This window comes from Hyaena hyaena, unplaced genomic scaffold (genome assembly GCF_003009895.1).
Source record: "Hyaena hyaena isolate Hyena2069 unplaced genomic scaffold, ASM300989v1 scaffold_608, whole genome shotgun sequence".
In the NCBI taxonomy this organism is placed as follows: domain Eukaryota; kingdom Metazoa; phylum Chordata; class Mammalia; order Carnivora; family Hyaenidae; genus Hyaena; species Hyaena hyaena.
Window position 1 is genome coordinate 879,362 of NW_024081243.1, and position 25,570 is coordinate 904,931.

At 43.3% G+C, this 25,570-nt stretch overlaps 1 protein-coding gene across 1 annotated transcript in view; it reads right to left on the reverse strand.

The window, feature by feature from the left end:
• Window positions 1-739: 739 nt before the first annotated feature.
• LOC120248776 (calcium-dependent secretion activator 1) overlaps window positions 740-25,570 on the reverse strand; it is a 268,332-nt gene continuing 243,501 nt past the window's right edge. The window contains exons 29-30 of the mRNA XM_039257246.1: window positions 5,243-5,347; window positions 740-1,962 (exon numbers count right to left, since the gene is read on the reverse strand). Coding sequence (XP_039113177.1) covers window positions 1,783-1,962; window positions 5,243-5,347 — 285 coding nt within the window. The 3' untranslated portion in view covers window positions 740-1,782. The remainder of the gene's footprint in view (window positions 1,963-5,242; window positions 5,348-25,570) is intronic.

A 25,570-nucleotide genomic window follows, 5' to 3' on the forward strand; every position in this document is an offset into this window, starting at 1 on the left:
CAATAAATGGGAGTTATCTTTGTAATCCCACTAAAGGCAGGAAGTGCTATTGATTTGTCCCTGCAGACCTTAAGGACTCAAAAAAGTAGGACGTACTCTTTAGAGGAGTTCATTGGTAGAGAGCAACTGGTCTACCTGGTCCTATTGAAAAATCTGTCACTTCTCTAAAACCCCAGTCAGCCCCCAGGAAAGGTCAGCTGGCTTTAGCGACAGATGCAAATAAGACCGGTAAGGCTGCAAAATGTTTGATTTCTTTCACACCTAGGTGATTATGTTTGCTGACAAGAACTGGGGAGCAAGAAGAGTGCTCCATATCTTCGACAATCTTGTAAGATGCTTTAACAAATATATAAGAATCATATATAATTGGCACACGCTTTGTTTGAATGCAAACACTGCTGTTAAAGTAGTGCTTAAAAACAGTTTGTTGGCCTTCTTTTCGTACAGGAGAAACATTTCTCTCGTTTACACTCCTCTCTTGCTTAGCACACCCGTATTTATCCTATAATGGAAGCGTAATCTGCCCAACGTGTCCAAATGCCCACAGCTCTGAATGACTGGAGTCTGAATGAGTGGGGCTTTGGGCTGCCTTTTGTGGAGACGAGCATTTGAAAACCACCCTTCCAAGAGTCTCAAGGAAATGACCTCTAGCCTGCTCTTGACCTCCTCTGCCCGGTTGGCGTGTGTTTCAGCTCTGGCGTTCCAAAAAGACAGAGGCAAGAAGACTCGGAAGCCTTAGGACATTTGAATGGTTATTTATTGAGAAGCCACAGTTTTTCACACTTTCAGAACTGTAGGCTTTATATAAGGCAAAAGCAAGATGGGGTGCACTACTTTACACAGAAAGAGATTGCTCTGCAAAGGACCCCCAGGTCCTGCAATTACAGATCAAAATGCAATGTACATGACAGATATAAAAACCAGTGTGGAACAAAATAATTTAAATTATGGTGACAATCTACCGAAGGAAATATCCATACCTTATTATAAACGCATTGATAGTCTAGGGTTGTAACTTAAATATTCAGGTGTTTTTACATATATAGTTATTGAAACATAAAAGCAAAATGTAACATTTAAGAGGATAAACTTTGACAGACGAAGGTTGCTCTGAACTGTGCTTGGTGTTCGCTCATGGTAGGATCACCCTTGCCGTGGCAAATGAGAGGATCAACCCATTGGTATCTAGCCATCTTGGTTTTTGTATTTTTTTGGCTAACTATATGGATCAGGGAAAGGAGGAGTTAACAATGGAAACAAGGGTTCTTTTTTCAGTTTCAGGGGAGCACAAAGAACCAAAGGTTGCTTGCTGGAGGCTTGCCTTTGTTTCCAAAAAACAAAGCAGATCTATGTGTCTTAATTTATTGTACTCATTTATATGACCGGCATCCACGTAACGTGAAATGAAGAAGTGAAATACTTGCTGTACTCACCCTCATGTCCATTTACCATCAGTGCATACACAGTACATTAATGAAGCATCATTTAACTTTGCTGAGAACAGGACCACACTTAGCAGTTGGACTATGTATTTTCCATGAACGGTATTTAAAGAATGGTGCTCCATATTGCTTGTAAACATATAGACACGGAATCAGGGGATCAGTGGGGTGGAAGGTCATTTGCTAATCTTTGTACCACATAGCTAAAATGGCAATTGTATTGGTAAACATCTCATGGGCATGGTAGTTGACAGAGAGTTCCCTACTGGGGTTAACTAACAGACTAAGGACATGCATTGATTACAGGACTTCGTCCTAAAGGACTCCAGGCCCTTGCCTTCTAGTCATCTTCCTCGTCTTCCTCGTCGCTGTCCTTCATGCTGATCCCTTGCAGGCCCCCACCCTCGCTCACTGATGCAGTGGCTTCCTCCACAGTGAGCCGGTTCCGGATGGTTTCATATGTCTTGCTGTTTAAGGTCGAGTCCAGGACCCCTTGCAATCGGAAATCTCTATAGGTTTTCTGAGGAGGGAAAAGATGAGTGATAAGCGAGATCTCATCTCCATGAAGGGAGGGGAAAGGCACAAAGCACATGTGCGTGTGAGAGCACTGACCTTCTGCTCAGTGTCTCACTTAATGCACTGTCAAATGAAAAGCCACTGTGCTCAGATTTTACTTGTACTCAAAACTGAGATCCTTTGAATGACAGAAAATGAGAAAGTGTGGCAGGATAAACTGTATTAGCTGAGACAAAGCAAAGAACATAAGCTTGTGTTTATTCAGTTCCATAAAGGGAAATGTTCCATAATTGTTTTGATTCTTTTTTTTTTTTCCTAGGGCTGGTTCTTTCTCTTAGGTTAACGTAATATAATATGATAGACTGTGTAAGGGGCCGTAACACATAAACAAATAATGGATCAAGCGATTATGGTATTTTGTGATTTCCTTCGCAGTCTGGTCTTTAATATTTTTGAGGCTCATAACGGCACATCCCTCTGCCTCATTCACAAGACGGACATATGTATGTTGGTATATGAAACCTATTACGGGCAGCAACAATTATGGGGAGATGGAACGCTAATGCCTCACCAATATGTTGCAGGCATGTGATTCATTTCTTATCTCCTTGGGAAAGAAGCGTATCTATTCTGTTCACAACTTCATGGTCTCGGGGAAGAAATTTGGCTCTTTTTCAAGAACAATGGCTTGGTATTATGGGACCACAAATTCTTTCTTTGTTCCTTCAGGCGATTTCTCTCGGATTTCCTGAGGTATCCCAGGGACTGTTTTTGTTTTTTTTTTTCTTTCTAGAATTCCCTTAGCGTTAATTGAACATGACCAGAAGCATCTGGCTGTTGTCTACTTCTTAACGTTTTTTTTTTTTTTGGAAAAAGGTCTCTCTCTAACAACTTTTCTCCTCACGCTGCATATCATTTCAGCTACTGATTCTGCTGTGTGTTTCTTCTATTGATACGGGACACTTGCCGAAGGAGCATGAGGAGGAATGTTAACATCCTCAGTGCACTCCCATTTGTGACTTCCGTTTCTTGTCATCCAGCTAATGCAATCATAGTGTCAACAATCACAATGTCAACCCCTCTTGAAGGTTACATGTTGTGATGACTGCAGGGTTAACTAGTGAATGAGGATCAGCTCAGTGAAGTCCAATAATAGCAGATTATGGATAGGATGACTGTGTTCCCCCTTTCCACTTTGACACTTAGTTAAAGTGTGGATCAAGCTGCAAGGCTCTCTAGGTAGCTAGGTTGCTACCTGAATTGTCTTCATTTTGATGGGAAAGGGTAGGAGGCTGAGTAAATTCTAGGCATGGTGTAGACCAGATATCCAGAAGATGAACTTTTTTTGTTTCTACTTTTCAATGATTTGTTCTCTCTCCGCTTAGGATAATATAATTGGTACCAGGATATGATGGGAAAGAAAAAGGTAGAAAGCACTTGGATATTCTCTCCTTTATTCACATTCTAGAGCAGTGTTTCCTAACTCAACTCTAAGTGCCTACAAACAGGGACTGTATCCAGTCATTTTTAAATTCGTCATCTTGTAATCTACAAGGAGGGACTCAATTAATATTTGTCTTATTCGGATGGGTGAATAAATGCTTGCTGAATAATCAATGAATGGATGGGTGAAGGGAGTGGATGTGAAGGGAGGAAACAAAGCCAACAATGTTTGGAAATTTGCCTCAGAGAAGGACACCTCTGGTTAACGTGCTTGGTGAAGAGGTGGTGAATTCTGCTTCATACCTCTGTACAGCCATACAAGTTTTGCTGGGCCTAACTCTGGCAAAAGTGAAGGCATTCTTTTGGCAGTGGCATTTCTGTGTCCCTTCCCTGTGGTTCATGTTTCTGTTTTTTGTTTTTTTTTGTTTTTGTTTTTGCTTTTTTTTTGGTAGAAGGCTAAGAATAAGCCTCTTCTCTGACTTACATTTTTTCCCTTAATTAAACAGTGCTAATTCCAATATTCCCAGCATAGATCTAGAAATATCGGTAATGGGAAGATATTTTAAAACATTAAAATGAGTATCTTTTCATGTCCACCCAGTAAGTGTCAAAAGAAAATTTCCCTAAAGAAGAGAAACTTTTTTTTTTTTTTTTCCCAGTGGAATTTAAGTGGTGAGGCAATGGCTGGTGAGCTTGTCTTCAGGAAGTGAAATTTTAAAAATATGAAAAGTAGGCTTGGTCTCCAGTCCAAGTGCATACAATTTCTTTTTTAAGAGCTGCAATACATGGCTGTTTATAACCTTCCCTGGGCAGACACTTTGTGAGATCAAATGCAGATAATAATTCTCTTTAATTACACTCAACGGAACAGTAATTGGTTTTAAGTCAGCACTGGGGTAGAGGAGCACCTTCAATGAAATGGTGCTAATCCTAAAGAGACTAAGAAGTGGGGCGGGGTAGGGGATGAGGGGCCGGGGGGCGAGGGGGTAGAGCTGGGGGTGGGGGACTTCTGGAAAACTGCTAAGAAACAGAAATTCAGCTAGGTTTTTATTGTTAAAATATTTTTAAAGACACTTTGTGCGTCTGAATGAGATTTTTTGCACCCGAATGTCTGAAAACCTTCTATGGGGGAAGCATCAAATGGAAACTGAAATGATCAAAAACGTATTTACCCCCTTCTGTGATCTTATTATTTCATGTAAACCACTGAGATTTCACGCTGAAATAATTATCATTAGTCCAAGGCACACACATAAGAACAGGGAAAAAAGCTACTTTCAGGGTATGTTATCTCACCTTTGTGATCCTTTCCATTTGACTGTACACACGCATTGTACGAGAAACTACTTCAATTAACTCTGAGAACAATATTGATTTGCATCCTGATAATGATCACAGGACATATTTAGAAATAGCTGGAGGTAAATATTTCTATTACATTAATTGTGGCAAAATTTTAATTTAATTAAACCAGAAATGAATTTGGTGATTGATGTGATTAGCATAACGGTACCAAAAGCCAGCTTCTGAAAGTCTAATGCACAGGGCATGGCGGCCCCTGCAGTATTTTTGCACAACAGATACATAAAGTATTTTTTCTGGCCTGAATAAAATATCGAATTCCTTCCTATCAATTTCCCCCTTGATGTCTGAGTAATAAATTAACCATGCATCCCAACGTGATTGCAGAGGCTTTTCTCGCGTGAGATGCTCTTTTAAAGATCATCTTGTTTTACATGGTAAACCAATATTCTTTGTGTTAAGGAAGTTCTGCAGCTTGACAACGAAATGTATTTCAGTAAGCTATTTGCAAAGAAGAATAATGATTTTTTTTCTTTTACCTTTACCATCCTAATTAGTGTTTTCAATTGATAAATGTGAAGCTGTAAGTCCATCCGGTCTGTCAACCAGGTGCAGATCACATTCATGGAGCTGTTGTACCATTGCTGAAAAAAGAGACAAAAGTTCTCCAGCCAACACGTCACGAAGCATTTACAGAGGGGACAGGTCACGTTTGAGCACCTGCTCTGCTCCAAGGAGAAACTAAATGGTTAAAGAGAAGTGGAGAGCATAGACATTGTGAACATTGACTGACACAAAATCACAAGGTACCGATCGGCCTGAAAGAAATGGGTTTGGACTTTGCATCCAAAACAGAACTCTTCTGCCCTAGACATCTCATATGCGATCAATTCACATGGACCATCTTTTGCTCTTCTGATTCTCCTTTTTGTTCGTTAGTTTTACTCAGCTGAGATTCAAGTCACTATTTCCTAATGCCACCCTGTCAGATGCCCAGGGAGATGGGGGCTTCTCTACTGAACAAATGGATGTCACCTGCTACTTACCTTTTGAAAAAACTCCAGACCCTGTGTGCTTAGGACAATCCTGGGAATCCGGCTGTGAGCCTTACACCTTACGGGAGAAGTGTACCTTCATTTACCGTATTGGCACTGGGATAGAGACAATGAAGTTTTCACTCGAAGGGCCAAATTATACTCTGGGCAGCGTGTATGCCCCTTACGTTGGCTATGCAATCTGTTTTAATCTTAACACCAAAAAATTATGGAAGATGAGAGAAAAAAAAAAACATCTACAAATGAGCTCATTTCAAGCTGTTGAAATCATACTTCCCCTTAAGGGGGTTAAATTTTGCTTCTTGTCTGTGAAAAATGCTTGAAGCTGTGTCACTTTAGACTGCCACCCCTGTGGTGCAGGAAGTCTCTGGTGCGGTATAATTTTGCAATACTGCTCATATATTCATAAATCTCACTCGGAGACATATGAACAGTGTTATGAAGTGTCAGTATGAAAAAAAAATCTAATCTTTTAAACTTCACCAGGTTTCATTACGCATTGCCGCTTATACCAAACAATTTACAAATAAAATGAAAAGGTGTGGATGGACCTATATATTTATTTATGGGGCATCTATATGAACTGTGCACAGCAAAGATGCATGAAAAAAAGAGTGGTTATAGAATCGAGGCGATGCATACTCTCATGCTAACCAACACACACACACACACACACGTGCGCGCACACACGCACACGCACACACTGCACACCAGCGCGGGGTTTGAAAAGCATAAATAAAAACATGTTTCTGATGGTAACTCCACCCTTTCTCACCTAGAGATCATCCAAAATCAGTTTATGCCTAACACTCACAGTTTTTCTAAAGCCTTGTTTCTGACTTAATTTCTTTAAAAAAAAATTAATTTGGGTTTTTACTTGCAAGGTAGAACTGCCAAGTTTCACCTTGTAAGAAACGACACAGTCTCAGCCATGGCGTTCAGAAGCCCTCTTTGCAATCTTTCATTTCGAGGCTCCTTCCTCTTCAAGAGCCAATTGTGGCTCTTTGGAGCCCAGCCGCAAGAGACCACACTACCCCAATCAAGGCGGTATTCCAGCCTCACAGCCAACTTCTGCTCTTTTAAAGATCATGGAGGCGAAACTGTCAGTTTTAGGAACCTTCTGTCCCTCCCCAGGGAGCAGGCGGGGTGGGGGGTGGGGATTTTTTCCCTTGCGATTCACAGTTCACTCCATGTAGGCGGCTGGGGGGGGTGGGGTTCACCCGGGTCAAGCTGCTTCAGGCATGGACAGGTTTTCCCTCTAGGAGTGAGAACATCTTACTGAAACTTTTTTTTGGTGGTGGTGGGGGGACAGAGGGAGTGATTATTGGGGAGTGTTTTTGGCACCTCCTGTCTTGGGATTCTGGAGCTTTTGCTGTCAGTGCATCTGGGTTTGCTAAGAAGGGGTCCGGGGACAGAAATATCACCGGGTCACTGGTGTTTTTGCAGCCCTACCTCACTCTCAGCAACCGGGGGCTACTGTGCAATCACCGCAGCCCTTAAAGGCTGTTTGCTGGCTTCATCTGACATGTAGTCTGGGGACTCAAATAATATAATTTGAGCGTCACAAGCATCGCTCGCCCCTCTACCCTACTTCCTGGGGTTGGAAGATGACCTTCGAAGAGCATGGGGACCTCCTGGCCAAACCTACAAACCCAGGGCCACATGACGGGTGCATCTCAGGGACACAAAAGAGGAATGTGGCACTCTGGCTTCTAGGCAGAGGTGGCATTTTGCTTTGGCTGTGACAACAGGCAAACCGGCGCTGGCTTCTATCACTGCCAGCAAGCCTTGTGCAACATGCCTTTTTCTCTTTGCTGAGAGACGTGCCACCTTTCAGGGGGGAGAAAAATAACGACCCTCCCCACTCCACCCCCACCCCTGTCCTCATTTTGTATAAGTGATTCCAGTTCTTGTAAATGGCTTTTAGAAAGTAAACGATAAAAACAAAAGGAAAAAGGTGGAATGCTATCAATACTCTTTCTCTGCTACTGAAAGGGTAGGGAGGTAGGAAACGCATACAGCAATGGCTCAGTGTGTCACGCTTGCAGATTCCCACCCCAGGAGAACACGCAAGCCCTGGAACATCCATGCCTTTCCTCCTGGATCTCACATCTAGCACAAGAAGTGTAAAAAATGTATGATGCCCCATTGGCTACGCATTTAAAGAGGCAAAAGGGAGTAAGTCACTCCTTTCCAAACCTTATGCTCAGTAGATGAAGTTGGAGGCACACAGCGCTAACTAACTTGGTTTTCCAGAAAGGCGCTTAAAGGCATTTGGATGTCGGAGAGAGCAAGAGTCACTGCCTTCTAGAGCTTTAAAATGTTAGAGGTGAAAAACAGCTCCCGTAGTTTCATTTGGAGAGGAGGAAACAAAGGCCCAGAGAGGTGAAGTGACTTGCCCAAGGTCACACAGCTGGCGAGTCCAGAAGAGGCAGTCCTTCAGCATTAGGCACTGCACTGAAACAGCTGATCGTCTAATTGCCCCTCTCGAGGGCGGTACAAGAGTGTGCTGGTCATGAGAGCTGATTTGGAGCCCCTCTTTCCAACTCCACATTCAGGATATCACATTGACAGCTAGAAATAGGCCTTGGTGGGAGTTTTTACACAGTGGAAATTGGCAAACACCACAAGCCAGGGCCTTCTCCCTCCCAGAAAGCCAGTGGTTACATGTTTATCAGCCCATTGCTGGGTATCTGGGTTGTTTCTGCTTGTGTTCATATGGTTCTTATTTTTCAGGTCTGCTTTATTGGAGACTGATGCTAATAAAGCAGATGGGTTACGATTCTTCAAAAGAGGAAATAACACATTTTAAGGTCTCCCCATTTTGTTTTGTCTTGGGTTCAGGTGTGCCTTTTCCAGATATATCCCTGGGACACTAAAATTTGGGTACAATGCACTCTAAACCCTTAAAAGTAAAATGGTGAGCTGACAACATGGACTAAATAAGTATAATCATGACTCCTTTGCCAGCCTCCCCTTAGTTCAGGTATATGAATTGGAAACTTCTAAATAAGGTCACCCTAATCCTAAAAATGCACTAGAGAAATAAAATCATCATACCCAGGGCCCCTTTAAAGGAAAGGGGATAATTCTGTGAACGTTTCGGAGCTAAAACCCAAAAGGCTGCCCGTCTAAAGGAAGTCCCTTGGAAAACTGGGGAATTCTGTAGTAGCTGAAACTGGATCTGAAAGTTCTAGTTAGGAGGAGCTGCAAGGCTGATCTGAGACTCTGCCAGTTAGTCTTTCTTTCTTCCTTTCTACAGTGTAGTCATTAAGAGCAGAGCCTTACTTGTCTTCTCTCTTGTTTTGTAATCTTGGGCAAATTACCTATATTTTCAAAGACTGAAATTCCTGATCAGAAAATGGGGATTCATCAGCGTTTCATGGGCTTTTTGATGGTGAAAGTAAATAACTCTAGTAAGGCTCTCAGTACAGTACTTGGTACATACTAAGTCTTCAAATAACATTAGTTGCCTCCATCACTACCACTACCACTGCCATTGCTACCATCATCACCACCAGCACCAGCACCACCATTGCTACCACCACCACCACAACCACCACCGCCATTGCTACCATCACTACCAGCACCACCACCATTCCCACCAGCATTGGTACCATCACCACCACCAGCATTGCTACCACCACCCCCACCACCATTGCTACCATCATCACCACCATTATCACCACCACCACTGCCACCACCACACCACCATCCTCACCACCATCACTAACATCTTCATCACCCATCTCTCTGTGTTTCTCTTTCTCCCACTAAGAAATGCCACAAAACAAGGGAGAAAGTAGAGCAGGTGAACCCAGAAAGCCATGTGGTGGTGGAGAAAGTTGCTCCTATTGACATACCTCTGGAATTGTATGCCCAAGTCTTATAGGACACAGACTAAATCTTAGCAATTCCATCGTAAAGTTGTTCGGTGGTAGATCATCACACAAACTTCTACAACCATCCTGGGTGCATAAAGCACATTTTAAACTATACTGACCTAGATTTAATAATGGATTAAAAGGATTCAGACAAATAATGAGTGATGTTTCAACTTTGTATGGATAAATTACAGCTTCAGCCAGGGTTGGCTACTTATTAGCTGGATAACCTTCAAACAAGCTACTTAACTCCCTGACCCTCAGTCTCCTCTTGGGGTTAAAACCAGTACCTACTTCATAGGATTACTGTGACCATTAAAAGAGATAATTATGTAAAGTGACTAGGAGAGTGGCTGTCACATACTAAACACTCAATAAAATATAGAGACTATTATTATTACTCACAGAAACATAAAGCTATTCTTTCCACGTACAATGCAAAGGAATTTTCTTGATTTACTTCTGGTAGCACTTAGATAATTAATACGCAGATACACTCAGGTAACACATGGTGGTGCCCTGTAAACACAGTGATTTCATGCAGAGAAATCCTTATATATAACATGTCTCTTCTGTAACACTGGGGTTCACTATAGCCAGGATTAGGGGGAGGCTAGTGCGGCAGGATCTTGCAGATGCAGGAACTATGGGTAGTGTCTTTAATTAATATTCTGATATTTTTTCACCTTGGATTATTTGCATTAATTTTGATTTTTAAAGATGCACTGCAATATTATTGATCTTGATTACTCTATTTTTGGACTCCCCCTTAAATTTTACAACGAGAGGTGACTCATTCAGCTCTCCCTAGTCTCTACCCTTGGGTTCACTGTTCCCCAGGAAATTTTACCACCGAGAAATACGGCAGGATTGAGAGATAAGATGAAAAATTCACATCTCAACTGGACATTAGAAAGTTCACAGAAAATGGACTTTCACTTTAGACTGGGATGATCCCTAATCAGCAAGCAAGGGGGTTACTCTGCGACGGCATTTCTTTACATCTGCCATCAGGGCCACCTCGACGAGTCTAAATTCCTACATAGATGAGGATCTGAGTTCTATTGTTAGATCATCTCTAAATATGTATTTCCTTTGAAACTGGCATTCCCTATCTTGATGTTAATTTGATGTCCTAAAGAGAACTCAATGTTAATGATTCATTTGTTTTCAGAGCTACCCACGTATCATGTGAGGGGCAATGGCAACAACGAAGGGGGGCCGAACAGAGAATTATTCTGTGTGCTTCCGTTGGCACTAATCACAAGGGTAACGTATGCCATTCACTCAAGCAACCCCCATCACACCAGACTGTGTATAAGGCATGAGAGTCTACTGTTTTAAACGAAGGACGATTTCCCCAACACAAAGAGGCACAATTAATGAAAGTATAGGTATCCCCGCACTTCTCTAAAGTTCGCCTTGTGCCACTTCCCTTTTACGAAAGACCTACATTAGTACCTGTTTTCGCTATCTGAGAGAAATTGGAAGAGGATTTTCACTTTAATGAGAAAAGGCAAAAGCAAAAGCGTCGTTCCGGGTTTATGTTGCAGCGAGCTGTTATAGAGGCAGCACAGACCCCGGGCACCCAGGGTGGCCCCACCACACTCTTTCCCCGGAAACTATGCTCAGCATCTCAGCATCAAGCCGCCATAGGTTTGGGCTGTCTCTGCGAGCATCTGTGCCTGGTCTCCATTTACTCTGTGCATCCTTTAGCCAGACGTGTCCTAAAGTACTAGAAAAGGCTTGGAGCGCCTGGGTGGCTCAGTCAGTTTAGCGTCTGACTCTTGATTTTGGCTCAGGTCATGATCTCATGGTCTGTGGGATGGAGCCCCATATCCGGCTCTGCCCTGGCAGCTTGGAACCTGCTTGGGATTCTTCCCACCCCGGCCCCTGCCCTGCTCTCTGCCCCTGCTCATGCTCTGTCTCCCTGTCTCTCTCTCTCAAAATAAATAAATAAACATGAAAAAAGAATTAATTAAAGAAAAATAAAAGTCTAAAAAAGGTTATGGTTTAGGTCTGAGAATACTCAAAAAGCTTTCCATATAAACAGTGATTGCTTCTTTACACCATTCCAGCTCTGGAAGGTTTTCACAGCAGCGCTCTATTTTCAGATAGCAAGGGAAACCTGTAGTTAACTAAGAACACCGAGCCCTTACGATGTTCAAGTGCAATGCACAGCATTCTACAAGCATTTTATAATTCAGTCACTGAGTCAAACTCTTAGGAGGCTGACACTATTAACAGCCTCATTTTGTAGAGGAAGAAAAAAGGCATAGGCAAATTAAATAAATACCCTGGGCTCAAAGCATCAGTACATGGTAGGATAGGCTTCAAGTTGGTTATTTACCATTACAACTGTCTGAGCTGTCCCACTCAACTCAGTAATTTTAAAAAGTAATTGGCTACTTATACAGAGATAACTCCAGTCCTAGGTATCTCCTCAGCAAAGTCATTCAGCTCTGAAATTCTCAAAGGAGAAGTGTGTGGGTAGGATAATGTTGTTGAGCCTCTTTCCTTCAGAGCCTGAGCTTGGCTTGGTATTGAAAAATTCTACTTTTTATGAGCTTAGAACGTTGCTAAGCAGAGTGTGGGAAAACCACTCAACAGCCTTAAAGGACTAATGGATGGGAGACAATCGCTGCTGAAATTTCATGGAAATGATGAGAAAAAGCTGGATGGGAATGAGGTCATGCCATTTCTTTTTTTATTTTTTATATATTTTTTTATTTCTAGGAGAGACAGAGAGAGAGAGCGCGAGAGCAAGAGTGTGAGCAGGGGAGGGTCAGAGAGAGAGGGAGACACAGACTCTGAAACAGGCTCCAGGCTCTGAGCTGGCAGTCAGCACAGAGCCCGACGCGGGGCTCGAACCCACGAACCGCGAGATCATGACCTAAGCGAAAGTCGGACGCTTAACCGACTAAGCCACCCAGGCGCCCCAAGGCCATGCCATTTCTTAGCTAGAATCTGTGTGTTTTTTCTTCTCCTCTGTAGCCCTACCTGATCTCTTCTTTCAGGTTAAGAACCCAGCAAATGCTACTGGGAGGAAGTTCTCACAGTGGGCAGGTTGAGTTTTCAAGGAGAAATACAATTAGAAAAAATACCTTTATCACAATAAATTGAATTTTCTTAAGAGTTGGGAGATACAAAAGTTATAACACTGGTTACAATTTCAGTTCTGAAAAATTATACACCATAAACTCTCAAATTTTCAGTAAACAGGGAAAGTAAAATAGTAGAGCTTTGGGGAAATTTGGTTTCATGTGAAATTAAAGAAGGTACCATCAGAAAATGCTATAAAAGAAACAATTTTAGGCAGAGTCCCAAAGCCAATGAAAACAGACTAGTACAAAACTCAGTTCTTCGTCTGTTGCTTTTCTCTTTAAAGAAAAATTTTATTGGGACACCTGGGTGGTTTGGTTGGTTAAGAGTCCAACTCTTGATCTCGGCTCAGGTCATGATCTCACAGTTTGTGAGACTGAACTCTGAGTCAGGCACTGCTCACTCGCTTTCTCTCTTTCTAAATAAATACATAAATAAACTTAAAAAATTTTATTGAAGTATAACATGCATACTGGAGTGTCTCGCTTTAGGTAAAACATATATGCAAATACAAGCATGCCAAACACAACATGTCCCATGCCCATAACTGAGGGTAATATTTAGCCCAATATTGTAAAAATGAGGACTCTTTGAAATTACCACATTTGGCCTAAGGGCGAAGAACCACCATGCATAAACTTCACATACCTTCGTGTATTAAAAATTTGCAACTCAGTCGATAGCTGAAATCTAGAAGGATCTGAGTTCTATCGTCAGTTCATCTCTAAATAGATATTTCCTTTGAAACCAGCACAGTCAAGCCATATATGCTGGGCAGACATGGTATTAAATGCCTGGGCAGTCTGTGGCTAAATCCTCAGCAGTTGAGTTTCTATCATCCTTTGTAGTCTCGCTTCACAGGGGAGGAAACTGAGGCTCAGAAAAGTGATCTGGCAGCTAGCAAGAGCTGGAGCTTAAGAGGCTGAGAGGCAGGGTAGCCTTGTGGCTAGGAGAATGGATGTGAACCAGGCTCTCTTTGTGTTTGAATCTTGGTAAGTCCCTTAACCTCTCGGAGCCTCGGTTTCCGCATCTGCTAAATGGGGACTGTAATACAAACTACTGAGGGTCGCTGTGGGGATTAAATGAGTTTATATGTCTGGAGTGCTTACCACAGTGCTAGGCATATACTACAATGTTAGCTGTTAATACCTTAGCCACACTGTCATGCCCTGTTTCACAAATAAGGAATCCTTTCTTTGTGCAAGCTCTGTAGGGTTGCACAAAGCTTTTTGAGAACGCTTCCATTCTTCTAAAAATGTGCCAACAGACAATGTATAGCCTTTTGGTAACCAACCTGTATTTCTGGACTGAAGAAGCACAGTGATTGCTGGAGGATTTTAATCTTTTCTTTGGAAAGTACCCTTTTTCCAACTTAACACAGGCCTGCTTCAGAGAAATTGCCTCAGCACCTTGCCTGGAGTGTCTAATGAAAGAAGGGCATTTTGTTTGTTGGCAATGAGTCAAAGAGGAAGATAATACTTTGGCCACACCCATGTGACTAAGTTCTTCACTTTGCTTTTTGTGGCAAAAGTGGGTTATTATTAGTTAGGGGGATAAAAAAAAAAACCCTGCAACCTATTTAAATCACTGTATTGAAATACTGTAATGAAATCTTTTACGTCTGAAGCTTTCAGTGCGTATTTCTTCCTTACAATATGGGTAATTTAAGAGCATGTGCAAAGCATCACCAAGGGTTTCTTTACACGTCTACCAAAGTACCTATAGCTTCGTTAACCCAAGCCACAATTCCACAGCCCTATGGGTCTCTTGGGTCTGAGGATTGCCAGCGATCTGGTTGTATTCAGTGTTCTTATTCCAGATTCAGAGAGGCTCTGATAGCAAAACCTGGGCATGTTTGAGCCATCTATGTCACATGAGCAAAGCAGTAAGCAACCACATGCAGATTTCAGGATTTGTTGAAGTTCTCCCAGGGCTGCAGCAACGCTTTCTGAAAGGGCAGATCATTTGAGTGCTTTTTAAAATGGGTACATAGTTGAAAGGCAGACGTTTTGCTTTACTCGAGTGTTACTGCAATTCAGGATTTGATTCACCAGAACAACTACAGCTAGAAATGGGTATTTCCCAGTCACAGCTTCAGGACGCTCAGCTAAAAGCACAGAGCCACCCAAAATAAACAGATACCAAAATCAGAGGAGTTGGGTAATCAGAATGAACTTCCAGGCTGTCTCAAAGGTCTTTTTTAGTGGAGTTATTGTTGTTTTAAACTATGTAATTCTTTGGATGCCTAAAAACCCATTTTACTGAGATCTTTGTAAAGCTGTCTTTGGGGCGCCTGGGCGGCTCAGTCGGTTAAACCTCCGACTTTGGCTCAGGTCATGATCTCACGGTTTGCAAGTTCAAGCCCCGCATGGGGCTCTGTGCTGACAGCTTAGAGCCTGGAGTCTGCTTCAGATTCTGTGTCTCCCTCTCTCTGCACCCCCCCCACATCTGTCTCTCTTAAAAATAAATAAACATTAAAAATTTTTAAATTTTTAAAATGTTTTATTTATTTCTGAGAGGGAGAGAAAGAGACAGCGTGAGCAGGGGAGGGTCAGAGAGAGAGAGGGAGACACAGAATCCGAAACCAGCTCTAGACTCTGAGCTGGCTGTCAGCACCGAGCCCCATGTGGGGCTCAAACCCATGAACCGTGAGATCATGACCTGAGCCGAAGTCAGACGCTTAACAGACTGAGCCATCCAGGTGCCCCTAAAAAAAATTTTTTTTTTTAAAAAGCTGTTTTAGTTCTGTAGCTCTTCAAGGTACTCAACTCTGGATTACCTCCCCGCAAAGCCTCATGCAGTCCAGATTGATGGAGAAGCCAGAGGCGCCTTGATGAAACCAAGACTCCAGAGATCACCCACAACCTAGTCCTGAGAGCATTCACCTCCTCTTTGCCTTTGGTATCTTCTCATAAGGAGGATACAGTGCAGGGACACAATTTTTTTAAAGCTTGGTTTTAGTCATTACTGCTTAAAACTGTTGATTCTTCAAGAGGAACGTGTATAGAATTTAGCATTTGGGAGCAAGATTATTTTAACCTCCTTTGAAAAGGCAGAAATATGACCTTAGTATTCTTTTAGTAAAACAAGCTATAATCTTTTCCAGGCCAAATTTCCACTCTAAACCTGAAATGTGGAGAAATATCCAATAACAAGGGTCTTCAGCACTGCCGTTCCAAGTCAATGATCAAAATGATAAACCCGTACTTGGATCCTGACCTAATGCACTGCCTCCTTCTTGCCCAAGTCAGGTCTGTCACTTGCCTGGGGGAGAATACAAGGGAAGTAAGAGTCCTTCAGGATCCTTTCTGAAAGCAAATCAAGCAGGAGAGTTTAATTCAAAGCTCAGTTTATGTGGGCTCTACATCGTTCTCTCTCTGGAAGACATGCTTTTTTTTTTTTTAATGGTTTGATCAACTTGTACGTAATCTCTGTAAATGATCCAAGCATGCCAAAGCCAGCCTCGGAATGCGGTTATTGCTTCTGGATCAATCAGACTGTATGATACCCCATGAATCCTGCCCAATCCCATGTCTCAATATGGCAGATGGTAACCTACAAGCAGACGTGATAGTCTCTGAAGGGTTTTCTTTCCTAGAGCTTGTAGGATATGGCTGGAAAGAGCTTGCCCTCTCTGAATGAGAAATCCAGTAGATAGTCACCTACTGATGGGAAGGCATATGATGGGAAAGCAGAGGCACGAAGGTGACTTTTCAGCTGTGAATGCTATCTCAACTCAAACGCAAAGACCACTCTTCCAGCAGCCCCTCAACCCAAGCAAGTGCTATTATGAAAAGACAGAGACCTAGCAGTTCTGCTTTTTAGTAGAGATGCCAAAAGACTGAACACAGGATCTTGCAGAGATGTGTGCACACCCATGTTTATATTAGCATTATTCAGAAGAGCCAAAGGTGGAAGCAGTCCAAATGTCCATCGATGGACCAATGGATAAACACAAGGTGGTACAGACACACGACGGACTATTATTCAGCCTTTAAAAGAAAGGAGAAATTGTCACATACTACAACTCAGAGGAACCTTGAGGCTACTATGCTAAGCACAATAAGCCAGTGGAAAAAAGACAAATATTATATAATTCCATGTATATGAGATATCTAGAGTAGTTGAATTCATAGAAATAGAAAATAGAATGGCGGTTGCCAGGGCGTAGGAAGGGGGAGATGGGAAGTTATGGTTTAACAGGTATATAGTTTCAGTTTTGTGAGATGAAAAGGCTTCTGGAGATTGGCTGCACAACAATGTGAATATATTTAGCACTATTTGACTGTATGCTTTGAAATGGTTAACATGGCAAATTATATATATACATATATATAATATATGTATTATATACGCTTATTTATTTATTTTGAGAGAGAGAAAGTATATGTAAGTGGGCATAAGGGCAGAGAGAGAATCCCAAGCAGGCTTAATGCCTCCAGCATGGAGCCCAATGAGGGTCTCGAACCCATGAACCGTGAGATCACGACCTGAGCCAAAATCAAGAGTTCAATTTCAAAGCTCAACCTACTGAGCCACCCAGGCGCCCCAACATGGCAACTTTTATGTTATATTTACTTTGCCACAATTCAAACAAAAAGATGGGAAATGAAAAAAAAAATCACTTCCTAGACCGAAAAAGAAACTTCCCTTAAGAAAGCTCAGATATGTAACAGTATACATATTCTAATCTGAACACCCAACCATGTTTGACAAAAAGCCAAAAAAAATTCTTTGTAGGATGAATATGGGCATTTCATTTAATACCAGGACTGAGACAATTTCTCAAGGCCGAGTTTTGAGGCTGAGAACAAAGAACAAATCTGGTAGCATTTGCTCAGTCATTTATTTGGTTTATTTAAAACACGCCACAGGGCCAACATTTCTAAATCTGTGAAATAGAATCAAATGAAGCCCAGAGACGAGAACTCAGAAGCCTCACAGAGGATTAGGTCCAAACAACAAAAAAAGGATGCGTTTTTCACACAGCACCTCGTATGTGTTCAGAGACTTACCGACCTGTCCCCTTACCGACCCCAGCCCCTGATTTTCCAAGCACAGATTTGATGAAGCAGCACTCTACTCTGCCCTGAGCCTCTGGTCCCTCTGCCCGAAAGGGCAGCAGCTACCCCTTCCAGAATCACTCACAGCACAACAGACTTACTAGGGTTTGGAATGTGTGTTCAAGAAGCCCTTATTTTAGGGAACAATTAAGTAGAATTAGGCTAATAATGCAAGGCAGGCAAAGCTTTTGCCCTTTGCTGAGAAATAACTCCTGCGTGGAACAGCTATACTCATAAAAATCATGTATTTCTTAAATGCCTCAAAATGATCTTTGCACCAAGCTCAGCAATTAACCCTGCCCCACTGAGGAGCGTTTATTCCCCGGGCTAAGGAGGATTAATCTCCGTGTTTGCTCGACCAATGTCTTTCTGTGGTCGACGAAAATGCAGTCTGAGGCTTTGGGGCTGGGAATAGGAATTTCTGTACGTGGGAATGGCACGGGAGGGCGGCAAAGCGGAGGGGAGAGCCCTTCCCAGGCCCAAACGGAGGCCCGGGCCAAGGATCATCTTGGGCCGACCGGTTCCCAACCCAGAGGGAGGCCGGAAGGTCTTGAGGTGGCCTGAGCCTGGTCTACTGAGGGGATTTTCTCCACCAGCCCCAGCTCCACTCTGTCCTCACAGTAGTCATTCATGGGCCTTCTTGTGGGCCAGAAGCGATAGATCCACCGCCTCCAAGCCTGGGCAGGAAGTGACCGCCGGGCCCAAGGGGGGACACGGACCCTCCTGTCCAGTGCTTTGTCTCCTTGACAACACCCCAGCTGGTGGCCCGAGGAACAGACTTAATTTCTTCCCTTTCTTTGCCCACCCCCTCCCCGCCCCATACTTCTTTCCCTCTTTCTCTAGACGCAAACGTACGGCATCCAACATAAAGTTGCCGAAATAGCAATCTTGTCTCTGAATATATAAATTGCAAAAATTGATATGAATAAATCTGCAAGTAGCACACTGATTGTGGCACATTTTATCAAAAAACGGCGCTCGGTTGCTCGGTGGCTGGGGAGGGGGTTGGTGTCATTACACATACAGAAAAACATCTGCAAACTCCCCGTTTCCTTACTTAGAACGGATTGGAGACGTGACCTCCTATTCCTTGCCATGAACCCTGAGTTCACACTCATATTTTACATGTTACAGGAAGCCACAGCTCGCCCCAGGGGTGCTGCAAACAGACCCGCAGAAGCCAGATGTAGCCCCCCCACCCCCACCCCCTGCTCCTTAATGCACCTGAAGAAGCCGGCAACTCGACATTCAAAAGCTGACATGCTCGTAGCTTAAGGTCACTTCAGATTTTGTAAAGAGGACGACAAAACTAGGAATGCTTCTAGGGCTGGGCTGTCAGCGGGGAGGCGGAGGGATTACAAGGAACCTGTGACTCTGCCTCTTTCTGCCTTTGCTGGTAGTTTTTTTGTGTGTGAGCGAGTGCCATACAACAGATTGAGCCTCGTATAAAGGCCTGAGACTGTGCAAGGGCCCCCCGCTGGGCCTCAGCTGTGCTTGCAATTAGCAATAGGCACGGAGTGATTATTGTTGCGGTAGCGGATGGCAATGCGAAGTGACAAGTTTTATGGGGGAAGTTGAGAGTGGGGATGTTCTGCGAGTTTCTCTTTCTTTCTTTTCCCTTCCTTTCTTTCTTTCTTTCTTTCTTTCTTTTTTTTTTTTTTCTTGTGCTGCAAAAACCCTTCCTCGGGAGGTTGCAACCTCCCCGTTTCACTGAAAGCTATTTTTTCCCCCTCTCCTTCTCTTCATTCAAAAGAGTCTTAACAAAATTGGTGAAAGAATATTTTTCTCGCTGCTGCAGAATGCGGGCTTTCTAGGTCAGAGCTTCCTTGCTGCCCTATTTAATGTCAGAAATACCCATTTGCCTCAAATTAGCAGAGATCTTCGAGTTGAGGGCAGGAGATTAAGCATACAAAATTACTCAGCAGGTGATGGTGGGGTGGATTTGGGGGTTGAGAAGTCTTTAAAACTGACTACAAGACATTATATACTTCTGACAAAAGAACATAGTAATCCTACCTGCTTGCTTTAACCACTGTTGTTTGCCTATTATTATGTGCTTTAATGCTCATGAGAGCAAAAGTGTTGCTGATAGTACTCAATTACCATAGTAACTCACACCAGTGACCTCTTATCGCAGGGCTCCCAGCCCAGCTCAACCAATGCAAAGAGTCTGTATCTTTTTTATTTATTTCCACGGTGACACATACTCGGACGGGAAAGCTCCGGACAGAGGCCACTCCTCTCTTTGTCCGGGATAAGAACTTGTTTTGAAATTTTCAGTTAAGGGCCTTTCACCTTTTGAATCCAAGGAGGTTCTGAAGTTTCTGGGTGTGAGGCTGAGGGATGCCTTCCAAAACATTATGAAGACCCAGAACAATGCCCAATAAAAAGAAAGGAACACGTGTGCACCAAAGGCCAGCAGCCTCCCCCAGCTGCGGCGAATGTCGTGTGCCTCGCTTGGGCCCCTAGCGATCAGCTCTGAAGTCTGGGAGGGACGCTTCCTGGGGAACATTTGGCATTTTATCGTACCAGGGGAGCTAACTCTAGACAAAAAGCCTACCCAGAGGGAGTTAATTGCAAATTTTTTAAGGAAATGAAAGTAATGCTGGCAGAGACGTTTTCAGCTTTGCATTTTTCACCGGCCTGGGAATGTGTCTGTGAATACACACACGCACGCTGTACCCTGGGCCCAATGTCATTGGCTAGTCAGAGTCGCAGGGTTACATGAACAAACTAAATGCTCAGACAAGTCCTGCAGCAAAGAAAGACGTTTAACTCCGCTTCATATTTTCCAAACGTATTTGACTAAAGAACCACTTTCTATGACCCACCCATTCATATCTTTCAGGAAACTGATGTTCTACTAAACCCACTTTGAGAAAAAGTTCTACAGTGACATTAGTATCAATAAACATCAATAACAATGATAACAAGAAGAAGAAATGTTTAATGAGCATGTACGTGTCAGGCACCGTTCTAAGCATTTCCTATGAATTAAACAACCTCAAGAAATAGTTACTTTTTAAATCCCATTTACATTTCTATAGCACGTATCTGTATGAATTCACTCTCTAGAGTGAAAAGAGAGAAAAGGAAATGTAATAAGCCATACGTAATAAATTGGCTCTTAATTTTCATTATATTTTTCCCCACTTCTGACTCTCCAGAGATCTCACAGGGCTCCCTAAGTAGATAGTATTTTCTATAACTCCATGCCCTACTTAATGTAAAGTAAACCGAGGAGTGAGGAGTAACCTCCTGCAAAATTCTTCCGCCTTTGAACTTAAGATACCCAAATGGCAAAATAACCCTCTCTTTCCATTACCTCCCAAAGCCCTGCTGTCCTGAAAGACAGAACCCAATTGAACTACCAAAATTAGATCTGTGCTTGCCTGCATACAACACGATTTCTGAACGTGCTGCTCGTCTAAATAACTGAATAAAAACATAACCAGTGGTCAGATCCTGAATGAAAGATGGACCATGGGCCCACCTGACCACCAGTCCTACAATCCCCTGGTCCATCGGCAGGACCCAGCGCAGCAAATCAGGGCAAACTCCAGTTTCTGACTTCTGGTAAAAGATAAGTTTTTCTGCAAATGTCAGAGACTGATACTAACTTTCAGCAGGCGGAATGGGGTCCTGTGATAGTGAAGAGAAAGAGAACAACTCTCTTCCGTACCTGGATTTTCTCAGTTCAGACGCTTTCTTTCTCCAAGAGACATAAATAATGAGCCCGATGTGACTGAGCCCCAATCAGCTTCTAACCAGGCCTCGTCTGCCGCCTGGGCTGTGCAAGGCAGGTGTGCAGTTTGGGCATTAACAAACTGACCCCGGTTAACAATACCTTTTCCCGGGGCCTATTTTTCCGGTGATATGTTGAGGATTTAGTGGTAGGCCTCCCTGCGCACTAAGAAAATGGACCCCCGTGCCTTCAGCCTCTGTCCTCTGAAAGGGACCCACTGTTTAGACAAAATGTATAGTTACAATCCAACTTCACACTTTCCAAGTCATCCCAACCCCTTAAAGCTCAATTATGTCAAAGACGAAATTCTAGTTTTGGTGGCACATCCTACCACCCATTATCCGTGTGAGAACTGTGAATAATTTGTCTGGAAACTATGCTCTGATATGCATACAAGGACTTCAGAAGTAGGAGAAGGATTCATCCTATGAACTGAATTCAGATTATTCACGAACACCACCTGCCCACTCCGTGATTGCTTCTTAGGTACAGGAAGTGCATTCAGAGTTAAATGCATTAATTTGCAAGCAGACTGACGTAAGCAACCGAATAAGAAATTTGCATACCATATAGAAATGATTATAGAAATCAGGCTCTAAAATAAGGATTGTAACTCATGTACGGAACAGAAAGATAGAGTGGAGTGCCAACTTTGTCATTTTAAAACCGGGTTGGCTAATCACATTAGGGGTAATTTCATAATTTGCACATATTAAACTTTCTATAGTCATGAATCATGAGAGTTTTGTGAGTCAAAGTTGAAGTTCTTCTGCAGGAAAATGTGCACTGACTCTAGCGAGTCGTTTTCCTGGACTGAAGTTGTTTTAATCATTACTCTCCATGTAAAAGAGCATGTCTTTACATTAGCATAATTCCCAAGCTATTACGTGGAAAACGTTTCAGATAAATAGACCAACGGGATGCTTTAGGTCAAACCACACAGCTACTTTCCAAGCAGATAAGGAAGAGAAGGACGCTGATACAGCGCATCAGGATGCACTGTCCAAACAAAGCTCCACGGTTCGAAGACAACAAAATCAACAACTCTTAACTAGGTCCAGAACCTTTGTCCGAAGTCCTCTAAATGATTAAAAAATAAGACCTATGTCAACCTGGTGAGCCTGGGCTCTATGGGAAGTGACTTCTCATAAGGAAAGGGTCCAATCTTCTTAGGAGCCAGTGGTGGCACTGAGCGGTATCCAAAAAGTAGTCTACTGAGGAAGGGCGGGGTGCGGGGACGGGGCTCCGACACTAGCCCCAGAACTAGAAGGAAGTGCTGGGCTTCAGAGGGGGCAGGGTGGCCTGAATGCACGAGAAGAGATGGCGGGAGACCAGGTAGAGCACAGCAGCACAAGAGGAATGGCGAAGGCTTCTTAAATTCCCAGGAGGAAATATTGGTGCATGCATGCCAACTGCCCCTCTCTGTGAGGCCAGAAACCAGGTTCTGATGCTGGGGCTCAGGGACAAGGAAGAGAAAGACGAAGTGCTGCTTTTTAAAAGTTAACATGTGTTTTTCCCCATGTGCAGCTGGGCTCTGCCTCCCAATGGCGTCCTTTCCTCTTGCTTTATTTTTAATCTCTGGAAACCATAGCCCCCTCTTACTACTCCTCGCTGCATGTGACTCTAATTTTTTTTTCTCTTTCTGGGAGCAGGGTGGTGGGTGGAGACCCCACATTGGCCAGATCACTTACCCAAGAGTTATCCTGGGGAGCCTGCCACCCCATCTCTGGAAAAAGCATCAACTTCAGACCATTGTCCTTACACAAGACAAGCCCTCGACCTTGCTGGGTGCCCTTGGTATCTAGACGGTTTTGGATCCACCAGCCAGGAGGCAGGAAGCCTGTGTCAAGTCTGCCATGAAACACACGGATGGGTCTAGGGCCTGAACACATAGAGTTAAACCCTAAATTAGCCATGAGTTAATGTGTGCGGCCCGTATCACCCTGCCTTACCATTAATGCTTCCCGTCCGCTTTTTCTCCACGCCCCCCCCCCACCTTTTTGAGGCGACAGAATAAGAAATTAGACACTTGTGGGTTCATTCGAAAGAGTGAATGAAATTGAATAAGCTCTCAGTACTTGAGGCGCACAGCAAGCGCCTGAATGGGGCAAACCTCCTAAGTTGAATGGAGTGTCTTTTGGGACCAATTTGTCTCTTTTCACTCTTTATTCTTCCCTTTTTGCTGACAGATGTACAAAGGCGGAACTGCGCCGCGCAGCTTTATCCGCGTGCACCCACAGCAGCTGTCACTTTTGTCGAGCAAGTTAATCAAGCAAATGCCACCATATCCCACTTTCTATAAGGAACAACATGTTATAGACAGTAGTCTTGCTAGAAAGAGACTTTATTTTAACTTTGATTGGCTTGGTTCCCCCACCCCTCCCAACACCTCCCCCCTTTTTATTCCCCAAAAAGGAGGGGGGATGGGGGATTGTCCCCCAGCCAACGATTTGGCTATGATCATGTTAGATTTAATAATAATATTGTGCGTGAGGCTGAAGACACATTTGGAGTTCTTTCCTAAGGACCAAGGGGATGCCCCAGGTCTGGGTTTTTTGTTTTTTGTTTTTTCCTTTTGAGCGTGCTATTGTTTGTGCTGAACTGTTAGGCTGCAAGTCTCAAGTTATAAAAAGAAAAGCGGAGGGCAGAAAATAGTCTTGTGCCACGGATGGCGTGGATTAATTTTATTCTCTTCTTTTGTAAAGCAGGTTGTGTTATTTACATATTTCTTTTGATAAACCCCCTTGCCTGGCTCAGCTTACAAAGACTGTGCTAAATACATAATAGCGTTTCTTTGTGCATCTTGCCGTTAGTGAGTTCTTTAAGCTGAATGCCCAAATGTATTTCTAATGTACACCAACAAACGCAAACAGGCATCCGTTTCTCTAATTCCATGTAAGCCAAGGAGGGAGCCTTTCAAAGAATTCCCTCACGTCCACATCCCTGTCCCCTGTGCCTCAGTCGCCACTATTTGGTGGTGTTCAGAAGCCACAGGCAGGAGCCGGCTTCATTAACCAGTGCACGGTGCTGACCTCAGCCAACACCCCTGAGCCCTTACTCACTTAGGGAACTGAATGCCAAAAGCAGACATATTTTGAATAAACAAACTCTTTAGAAACAATGCAGGGACCACTTTCCACTGGACAAGGGATTTGCCACTTTCAAGGATTGGCTAACAGCTAATGATCTCTCTGGTAAGCTCTTTAAAGCTTCAAGATGGAAAAAAAAACAACTCTTGTTCACTCTTCCTTTCTTCCTTCCCTCTTCTGTTCCCTTCCTTCTTTTCTTTCCTTCTTCCTTCCCTCCCACCTTCCCTTCCTCTCCCTTTCTTTTTCTCCCTTCTCTCCTCGGCTCCCTCCCTCCCTTCCTTCCTTCCTTTTTTTCATCACTTGTCACACTGCTTATTGTAAGCTTTGGCTGGAAATAAATCAAGGAAGGACTTTCAGGATACCTGATCACAAATTTTCACATCACCGACACTTTAGGCATTACTGGATAATGACCATGCAATGATTTAGTTGCAAGTGCATTTGTATTATGCTCAGATTGGATAACCACGCTATTCTGTAACTCTGGATTACTTTCCCCTCCCGTAAGGCATTGCTGATCTGTGAAACTTCATCCTGCCATTGAAAACGTAGCTATGTGGTAGATTAAGAGAGTCAACAGGCCCCGTAGGAAAATCGTGGGCATTGTTGTCGAATAATACCACTGTGTCAAGCTTTGCTTAAGGAACTTAGCTGCCACCCAAAACCATTTATCAACTGTCTGGGATGTAATGGTATTGTGTTACCAGCATTCCCTCTGCCCCCAAATATACCACAAAACTTTATTCTTAGGGGATAAAAGATCTTAGACAGAACACAGAGGGAGATATAGACCGAGAGCTAAAACCCACCCCTCAGTTGGGCCTAGGTAGAAGTGGCTTTTGCAGCACATATGGCATGTACGATTCCCCACTGTGCCGTGGTCCCTCTCTGCTGAGGAGGGGGTTTTACCCTGAAGAGGGTACAGTAGC